Source organism: Hemicordylus capensis, chromosome 6, assembly GCF_027244095.1.
Source record: "Hemicordylus capensis ecotype Gifberg chromosome 6, rHemCap1.1.pri, whole genome shotgun sequence".
NCBI classification, from domain to species: domain Eukaryota; kingdom Metazoa; phylum Chordata; class Lepidosauria; order Squamata; family Cordylidae; genus Hemicordylus; species Hemicordylus capensis.
In genome coordinates, this window is record NC_069662.1 from 29,779,810 (window position 1) to 29,789,296 (window position 9,487).

At 44.0% G+C, this 9,487-nt stretch overlaps 1 protein-coding gene across 10 annotated transcripts in view; it reads left to right on the forward strand.

The window, feature by feature from the left end:
* LOC128330242 (uncharacterized) overlaps positions 1–7,847 on the forward strand; it is a 50,250-nt gene extending 42,403 nt beyond the window's left edge. For all 10 annotated transcript variants that reach the window (XM_053262761.1, XM_053262771.1, XM_053262770.1 and 7 more), the window contains one exon: positions 1,890–7,847. In XM_053262761.1, coding sequence (XP_053118736.1) covers positions 1,890–3,553 — 1,664 coding nt within the window. In that variant the 3' untranslated portion in view covers positions 3,554–7,847. The remainder of the gene's footprint in view (positions 1–1,889) is intronic.
* The last annotated feature ends 1,640 nt before the right edge of the window (positions 7,848–9,487 follow it).

Here is a 9,487-nt window from a genome sequence, read left to right on the forward strand (position 1 = left end):
ACTTTGATAAACTCAGGAAGGCTGCATAAATCACAGAAGAGAATGCATGTCCCATTTTAAGTTGCTTTAAAGAGAGAAGGTGATGTTAGAGCTGCTACACCCTTACTCAACCACTTTGTTTTGAAAATACGAATCTGATTAAGCAGCATTTACCCTGGGTTGCCGCTCATGGTTAGTGAGGAGGGTAAGTGACATGCCAAGGTGGGGCTTCCAGACCAGCTTTCAATGCTGTGATTGTGTATGGCATGATTTTTGTATAATGTTCAAACAGGGCTTTAGGGAAATGAGCTCGTGCAACACATTTGCATTAGTGCAGTGTTGGTCTGGATGTCAGCCAGTGATACTTGTTTCTGAGTATGCATACATAAGATTGGGCTGTAAGGGTTGGTATACACATCATAGTGCAGAACAAGGTGGGTACAGGTGGGGGAAGTCATTTTTGAATGCTCCCCCATGTATAAAACCTCCTGATATGCACTCCGTTTAAGTTGATTGTAAGCTGCAGACTTTGGGACTATTACACTAACCCCCACTCCCCTCTAGCTTAATATTCCACTTGATTCTAGAGACTTCAAAAGCTTGCTGCTCATAATATTGTGTAATAAAGTACCCGACTGTGACATGTTATACACCGCTTCTTCGGACAAAGCATTGGGAACATGTCAGGCTCTGTTTTGGGTTGGGAGAAGGGCCAAAGTACTGCTATCAAAAGTAAAGTGAAGGTATTTGAGTAGCAATTGGCAATTGCTCAAGCTGAGAAAATATGTTAGGAAATAGAATGTTACAGAGTAAGGGCACATCAGAAGTTTGCTTGAGGTCGCCAGACCTCGGCTTGCCTGTTATTTAGAACCACTCTTAGGGCTGAATGTTGGGTTTCAGCATTGCGGTTTCAGGCCTTGATCATGAGAGGGCTCTCTATTTATGGTCTCCTCAAAAAGTCTAATACTGATGTTTTAATCTTTATTCTTATTATTTCTTGTTTACACAGTCAGACAGGTGTTATTGACTGGTTTGTTTTATCCAGACATCGAGTCCGTCCCAAGGACCTGGGATGCCAGAATTTTATTGTCAATTGTTATAGATATCGTCGCAGAATATAGGCTGTTCCCAGTAAAGCTGCTTTTTGTAATTGGCTGATGGTGATTTCTGTGGCCCCTATGGTGTTGAGGTGCTCTTCAAGATCTTTTGGAACTGCACCCAGGGCACGAATGACCACTGGGATTATTTTGGTCTTTTTCTGTCACAGCCTTTCAATTTCAATTTGTAGATCTTTGTATTTGGTGATTTTTTCTATTTCTTTTTCTTCTATTCTGCTATCCCCTGGTATTGTTATGTCGATTATTTTGACTTGTTTTTCTTTCTTCTCGACTACAGTGATATCTGGTGTATTGTGTGGCAGATGTTTGTCTGTTTGTAGTCGGAAGTCTCATAATATTTTTACATCTTCATTTTCTTCAACTTTTTCAATTTGATGGTCCCACCAATTTTTGGCTCCAGGTAGCTTGTATTTTTTGCAGATGTTCCAGTGTATCATCCCTGCTACCTTGTCATGCCTTTGTTTGTAGTCAGTCTGTGCGATCTTCTTACAACAGCTGATCAGGTGGTCCACTGTTTCATCTGCTTCTTTACAAAGGTGGCACTTGCTGTTTGTTGTTGACTTTTCTGCTTTTGCTCTTATTGCATTTGTTCTTAGTGCCTGTTCTTGTGCAGCCAGTATTAAAGCCTCTTTGCAATGTTTTCAGTCTTAACTTATCAGGCCTCAAGGGAGGCAACCACTTGCACCTCTACCTCTTCTCCTTGTATTCCTTGCTCTCATGCCTCCTTTGAAGCTGAGTGAAGTCTTCATTGTGATCCATCTATCTCAACAGTAATTATTTTGTGTCTTTCAGCTCAGCGGATCTCTTCCAGAGTGGAAAATGCTGCCGTGGTTCCTGGTCACTCTGCGCCAGTGGCTGAGTCTGTGGTGGTTTTCCAGCCTTCTGTTCCCAAGGCTCCAGAGATGCCTCAGCCCAGGCTTGTTAACCCCTTGGCTTCAGTTGAGCCAGACAAGGAGAGCTGTGCATTCCCTGAAGGTTGGCCGCTTGGAGCATCAAAACCCGTAGCTCTTTTGCAAGAGCACAGGAAGACTGGAACAAATTTGGGAGATCTTTCGGGTCTGTCTGACTTTTCTAAAGTGCAAGAAAATACATTGGTTCCTGGCCGCCATTTGTCTAAAGCTGATCCTGTAGTGGTTCCCACATCATGCCTTAAGACATCTCTTCCGAAGGCTGCAGTGGCACCTGAGCCTCAACACCGTTCCTCTGTGCTCCTGTATTCAGAATGCCTTAAAGGACCAAGCAAGAAGGAGAGCCATCCTTTGCCTGAGTCATCGTCCCAGAGAGCACCCCAAACAGTTGCCCCAGTGCAAAGACAGGTGACGACTGGAGTCCAGCCAAGAGAGACTCCTTTAACACCTTCCTCCCCGGTGGTTTTCTCTTCAGATTCCCGAGCCACAAGATGGGGTGAGAATTTTGTCTCCAAGCCCACACATTTGGCTAACCCTTGGGTCTCTAGCAATAGCACTGCAGCACCTTCCTTCTCTCAGCCTGGACCTGCCAATTTTACAGCATGGGGGCAGCCAGTTGTGTATCCTCCTATCACATTTCTTTCTCATTCTCTGGAGTATCCTCCTCTCTCCTTACTGCCATTCCCACCAGTTTCCATAAAAGCTCCTAGGATTCAGCCCCACCAGTTGGAATCTCGAAGCTCACACCTGATAAAAGCTGTGCCTGAGATGAGACCAGCTCAGCCAGTGTCGCCCATCCGAAATATAGAACAGAGGAGCCACGTGCCCATAGCCACAGGACTAAGTTCCTTTTCTCAGGCACAGATACCTTCCAGAATTCAGCGACGTCCCTACATCCCAGTCTCTTTGCCTTCCCAAGATTCATCCAGCATCCAACCATCCAAATCCCAAACCATTCACAAACAAGAATATTATCACCATCCATGGTTGGATGGTCCACAGTGCAATTCTGTTCCTACAGTGGATAATAGCATCACAGCCATGCCTTCAGCCACAGCACCCACTAATCCTCCAGCATCCATGCCACAAAGGCAATATGTGAGGGTGAACTCTGTGGTAACCTCCCCAAGCACACCATCATCCAGCTCACAGCCAGCTCCCACATCCTGGCAGCCCTCTTCTGCTTCCAGTAGTACTAGCACTAAAGCCAATCCTCAGGCTTTCCAACATCAGCAACAAAACAGTGTGAGCCCTACCGTAACCTCGCCCATACGACCAGCCAGATCAGTGACCCATCTGCACTTCCCCACTGAGGTATCCAACCAGCCTAATGCTTCTTATAGTGCCAGTATGGATTATGGTGCTCCCAACCAAACAAAGCCTCCACTGCCCATTTCCAAGGAAGCTGGAAAACAGGACAATCATAATCACCAATTGCCCGGTAACCAGAATCTAACTTTCACCCAAGGTTCTACAAACCCTTTTCATTCCCCTCCTCTCCAGAACAGGCCTTCTCCCAAAAGCCATGATAAATGTGTTATCCTGTAGTAGCAAGCATCCAGGAAGGACTCTGTGAGGATCTTTTCACCTGGAGTGGTCTGTGATGTGCTGACTGAGCAAATCCAGAACTTAAATCCAAATAGATATCCTCCGCTCTGCCAACTTTGATCCCCCACCCATGCCAGTTTCAGGGAATCTTGGTTTGTGCCTGGATGTTGCCACTGTGTTAGCCCCACCCCCCAACCCCGTTCCATGGTGCACTTTGGTCTCCTAGGACTGCTTCCCACAGTGAAGTATGAAACTGGAATGCAGGAAGAATCCATGTGGACAAACAGGCCTTAAACTCAAAGCTGATGATAAATGCAGGCCAAAGTAGACTTTGTTTATGAGCCAGGAATTATAGGAAGGCCACTGTGTCGTTCCAGTGCTAAACTAGAGTGGTCTAGTGGTGAGAGTGTCTGACTAGGATAGAAGAGACGCAGGTTCAAACCCCCACTTACCCATGAAATTCAGTGGGTGACCTGGAGCCTCTCAACCTCTTTCTGAGTTTAATCTACCTCATAGGGTTGGTGTCAGGATAAAATGTGGGGGGTGGGGACCCGTTTACACCACCCTGAATGCCTGGAAGGAAGGAATAGAAACATAATAATCGGCAAAAAATCCTGTCTTGAAAGGAAGCTAAATTCTGTGACCCATATGCATGGGTCTTTGCATAATAGTTGTTTCATTAGTTATGGGGAGGGGAATTATGTAGCACATCCCACACAGCGTTCATTTTGAGATGTTTCAAGACTACCTTTGTAGGCCTTGAGGCTAGAAACACTCTATGAACTAGGCAAAGAGGCATCTTTCTAAATGGGGATTCTCTTACATTTGATCCTGTTTAACCCCAGGGCAGTATTAGGCTTTTAGTGAAGTTTGGATCTAGTTTGCAAGGCATGTAGCTAACTCAGTTTCACATGTTGCAAAGCCATCAAAATGCTGTTTTGTGTTTGTATTGAGTACTATATATTATTGCAGCAATTACATCTTTTTCAAATACTTTCTATAGATTTTTATGATTATGTGAGTAATTTCTTTGGTAAACTCAGGGATCAATTGTTTCTATTTTCTCTCTCTGTTTAAATTATTGTGTTAAGAACATAAGAACAGCCCTGCTGGATCAGGCCCAAGGCCCATCTAGTCTCTGAGAAGCCCACAGGGAAGTGGTGAGGGCATGCCCTCCCTCCTGCTGTTATGCCCCTGCAACTGGTACTCAGAGACATCTTGCCCTTGAGGCTGGAGGTGGCCTAAAGCCCTCCAGCTAGTAGCCATTGATAGACCTCGCCTCCATAAAGTTATCCAAACCCCTCTTAAAGCCTTCCAGGTTGTTGGCTGTCACCACATCTTGTGGCAGAGAATTCCACAAGCTGATGATGCATTGTATGAAAAAGTTCCGTTTGTTGATCCTAAATTTCCTGGTGATCAATTTCATTGGATGACCCCTGGTTCTGGTGTTATGTGAGAAGGAGAAGAATTTCTCTCTATCCACTTTCTCCACACCAAGCATGATTTTATAGACCTCCTTCATGTCTCCCCACAGTCTTTTTTTCTAAACTAAAAAGCCCCAGGTGTTGTAGCCTTGCCTCATAATGAAGGTGCTCTAGGCCCCTGATCATCTTGTTTGCTCTCTTCTGCACCTTTTCCAGCTCTACAATGTCCTTTTTTACATGTAGTGACCAGAATTGTACGCAGTACTCCAGATGTGGCTGCACCATAGTTTCGTATAAGGGCATTATAGTATTAGCAGTTTTATTTTCAATCCCCTTCCTAATGATCGCTAGCATGGGATTGGCCTTTTTAACAGCTGCCACACATTGAGTCAACATTTTCAATGAGCTGTCCACCATGACCCCAGGATCCCTCTCCTGGTCAGTCACTGACAGCTCAGCACTGCATCATTTTACACTTGCCAACATTGAAGCGCATTTGCCATTTTGTTGCCCACTCCCCTAGTTTGGAGAGATCCTTTTGGAGTTCCTCACAATCTATTTTGGATTTCACTACCCGAAAGAATTTGGTATCATCTGCAAATTTGGCCACCTCACTGCTTACCCCTACTTCTAGATTATTTATGAATAAATTAAAAAGCACGGGTCCTAGTACAGATCCCTAGGGCACCCCACATCTTACTTCCCTCCGTTATGAAAACTCTCCATTTATACCTACCCTCTGTTTCCTGTTTTTTCCAACCAGTTAGCAATCCATACATGTACTTGTCCTCTTATCCCATGACTGCTAAGTTTTCTCAGAAGTCTTTGATGAGGAACTTTGTCAAAAGCTTTTTGGAAGTCCAGGTATACTATGTCAACTGGATCACCTTGATCCACACACTTCTTGACACTCTCAAAGAACTCCAAAATGTTGGTGAGGCAAGATTTATCTTTGCAGAAGCCATGCTGGTTCTCTCCCAGCAGGGCCTGTTCTTCTATGTGCTTTACAATTTTATCCTTGAGGATACTTTCCATCAATGTATCTGCTTGACAAATTCAAAGATATAGACTATCCATAATAGTGTTCCTTTGTAATAGTGTTCCAGCTGTGTTTGTGAGGCAAGTTTGTGAGAGCACCAGTACAGGTAAGATGGAGAGTGTTTTCAACGTTCCACCATTATAAGCTCTGAACATTCTGTTGCTTATAAAATCACAACTATTTGCCCTAGCTGGCTATCAGCACACATTCACTAGGTCACAAGAGACACCTCCCCTGCAAATTTGCTGAAGATCCATGGGCAATTTCTTAGAGCTGTGTAAAGGTTTTTCTCTTTTGAACAGTGTTATTATGGGTTGATGAATCTTTCCCGGACTGCTATTTAAATGATTTTTCTAGTCTGTTTGCATAGTTTCAGCCTTCTAACCGCATGCAAGAAAAGTGCCTTTTGTATATTCCTCTGGGACCCAATTAATGGTTATTTCATAATTGACCCTCAAAGTTGCATTTTAAGAGGCAGAAAAATGCATCTTGCCTGCGTAAAGGTTCAGTGCAGTAGGACCTTTGAAGCTGTGGTGCCCACAGCATTGCCCTGAACGAGTATGGTGGTCTTGTAGCGCACAATTTTGTCAAGGATACAGCTGGCTTTCTCACCTATTGCTGCCCACTGCTGTCACTCCTTCCCAGTGCAGAGTACCTCCCCCAGACTGGTGCATACCCCTCACCCTGGCCCAAGCAAGCTGGCATTCCCTGCCGGCAGCCCCAGCCCCATGCACATTCAGATTCAGATGGCCACATCTGGCTTACCTGGGGCTGCTGCCACAGCTCCTCTTCCCATAGCTTCTGCAGATCAAATTGTTGCTGAATGCCTCCCCTGGTCTGGCACATGCTTTGCCAGCATTCCCTGCCAGCTTCCCTGTCCTCTGAGCATGTGCGGAGGCCGTCTGAGCTCTGGGGTGGTGCAGCTGGCAGGGACCAGCTGCTGGCCAGGTGCTGGGGTGAAGCATATGTTGGACCAGGGTGTGTGTGTGTGTGTGTGTGACTGTGACTGGCTGGCTGCAGTGTGTGTCTGTGTGCGTGTGTGTGTGCATGCGCATGTGTGTGATGGAAGGTAAAATATACAAAGTTTAGAAACCTACAAAGTAGGACTGCCAGGTTTTTTTACTGTTGAGGGGATCATGCCTGTCTTCAAGTGGTGAAAAAGTCACCTGCTAATTTCTGGAGAACAAATCGCTGTTAAAGACAAGAACAGGCTACACTAGTAGAGGAGAGCTAGTCTTGTGTTAGCAAGCCTGAATTGTCCCCTTGCTAAGCATGATCCACCCTGCTATGCATTTGAATGGGAGACTATATGTGAGCACTGTAAGATAACTTTTAAAAATGCCTGGAAATTCAGTAATCCAAAAACCTTCGGTTTAAGATGAGAGTTAAAATGCTTTACATTTTCACTTGTGCTATAAAAAGAAAGGAAATTGCAAGTTATGGTGCCCACCTTAACTTCCACATCATATGAGCTGTAAAGACTTTGTACAATATGGCATATGATGATCAGGAGACTTTGAACTGCTCAAAGACTGTACAAGGTCCACGAGCTGCATACTTCATGGCATACATCTGATTGGTGGCAAGTGGCTCACTGCCCTTCCAGGTGTTTTGCCTAAGAAACTCTTTAAAAAGTTGTGTTTTGCCTTTGTTAGGGGGTCTGTCTGCTACTTTTCCAACTACTGGCTGGACCATTCTCCATCAGGATATGTATGTGCTTTGCTTTAGACTTTAGAATGTGTAAAGAGTTATAAATGTTTTTCTCAATGCCTGTCTTCTCCCCCACCTACCTTGGTTCCTGAAGATTAATAAAGTAATAATTTAGAGAGAACTATCTTGCCTCTTGTGTGTGTTGCTCATAAACTCTGGACTTGTGGCTCCCCATGAGCTGACCACTTGATTGAGCTATTAAAAATGAAACTTAACTGAAGGGGTGAACTAAATCAGGCTTCCACTCTCCAGACACAGAGGGGATCCTCCAAAGGCTGATTCATACCCAGATTTCAGTTCTCTCTGGAAGCAGAGAATGGTGGCATTGATTACTGAACACCACACTAGAGAATGGGTGAGTGAATTAAACTGCCCAAACGCTTGTGGGTTTCTTACAAATGACTTTAAAACAGTGGTACATATGCAGGTAATCTCCAGCCTTGACTACTATAATGTACTCTACGTGGGCCTTTGTACATAGTCTGGAAACTACAATTGGTGCAGAATGTGGTAGCCAGATTGGTTCTGGGACAACCAATGAGACCATATGACACCAATTTTAAAAGAACTGTGCTGGCTACAGATGTGTTTCCAAGCAAAATACAAAGTGCTGGTTATTCCCTAGAATGCCCTTAACAGCTTGTGTCCAGGGTATTTAAGTCAGGGTTCCTCCAGGTTTCCATGAACCTGACACCTATTAAGATCATTTGGGAGGCTTCAGTTATGATTTCCACCAGCTCGTTTGGTGACTTGGGACCGGGTCTTCTCTGTGGCTGCCCCAGGTCTTTGGAATATGCTCCCTGTCAAAATAAGAGCCTCTTCATCTCTGGTTGCTTTTAAAAACATCATCAAGATGCACCTGTTTTCTCAGGCTTTTAGTTACCATTAATATTAAACTGTTTCATTGTTTTTAGTCTGTAAAAATGTTTCAATAGTTTTTTATTCTGTGTTAACATTTGCTGTATTTTAAATTATGTACACTGTCTAGGGATACACATATCAGGCTGTATATTAATATGATAAAAATAAGATAACCCCTTACAATACAGAACAAAATTCAATTCAATCTGCACAGGCTCAAATATTGTCCAAAACCAACAAGACTTTGCTTAACAGAGACAAAATCCTGCATTTGGGTAAGAACAAATCAAATGCACAAGTTCAGGATCAGGGAGACTGGTTTGGCAGCATACATGTGTGGGGGAAAGCTAAGTAAGTATTTTTGTGCACAAGTTGAACATGAGTGATGTATCTGTTTTAAACAAAGCTAATGAACTCGGGGTGCATTAAAAGTTATAGTGTTCAGATCATGAGAGGTAATTGTTCCACTCTCTAATATGTTTGTTTAATCAATCAATCTATCAATTAATTAATTTTGTGCTGGCCAGACCTCACTTGGACTACTGTGTCCAAATTCAGGCTCTGCATTTGAAGAAGGATGTTGATAAACTAGAATGGGTTCAGACAAGACAATTAAGCCAGTGAGGGATCTGAACATCAAGTCCTACAAGGAATGGTTGAAAGAGCTGTGTGTGCTTAGCCTAGAGAAGAGGATATGATAGCCATCTTCAAATATACGAAGGGCTGTCCTTTACAGGTTAAAAGTATAAGCATGCATATGTATTCAGTACTTGGTTTGGGCCCCTTTTGCAGCAATTACTGCCTCAATGCGGCGTGGCATGGATGCTATCAGCCTGTGGCACTGATGAGGTATTATGGAAGACCAGGATGCTTCATTAGCGGCCTTCAGCTCTTCTGCAT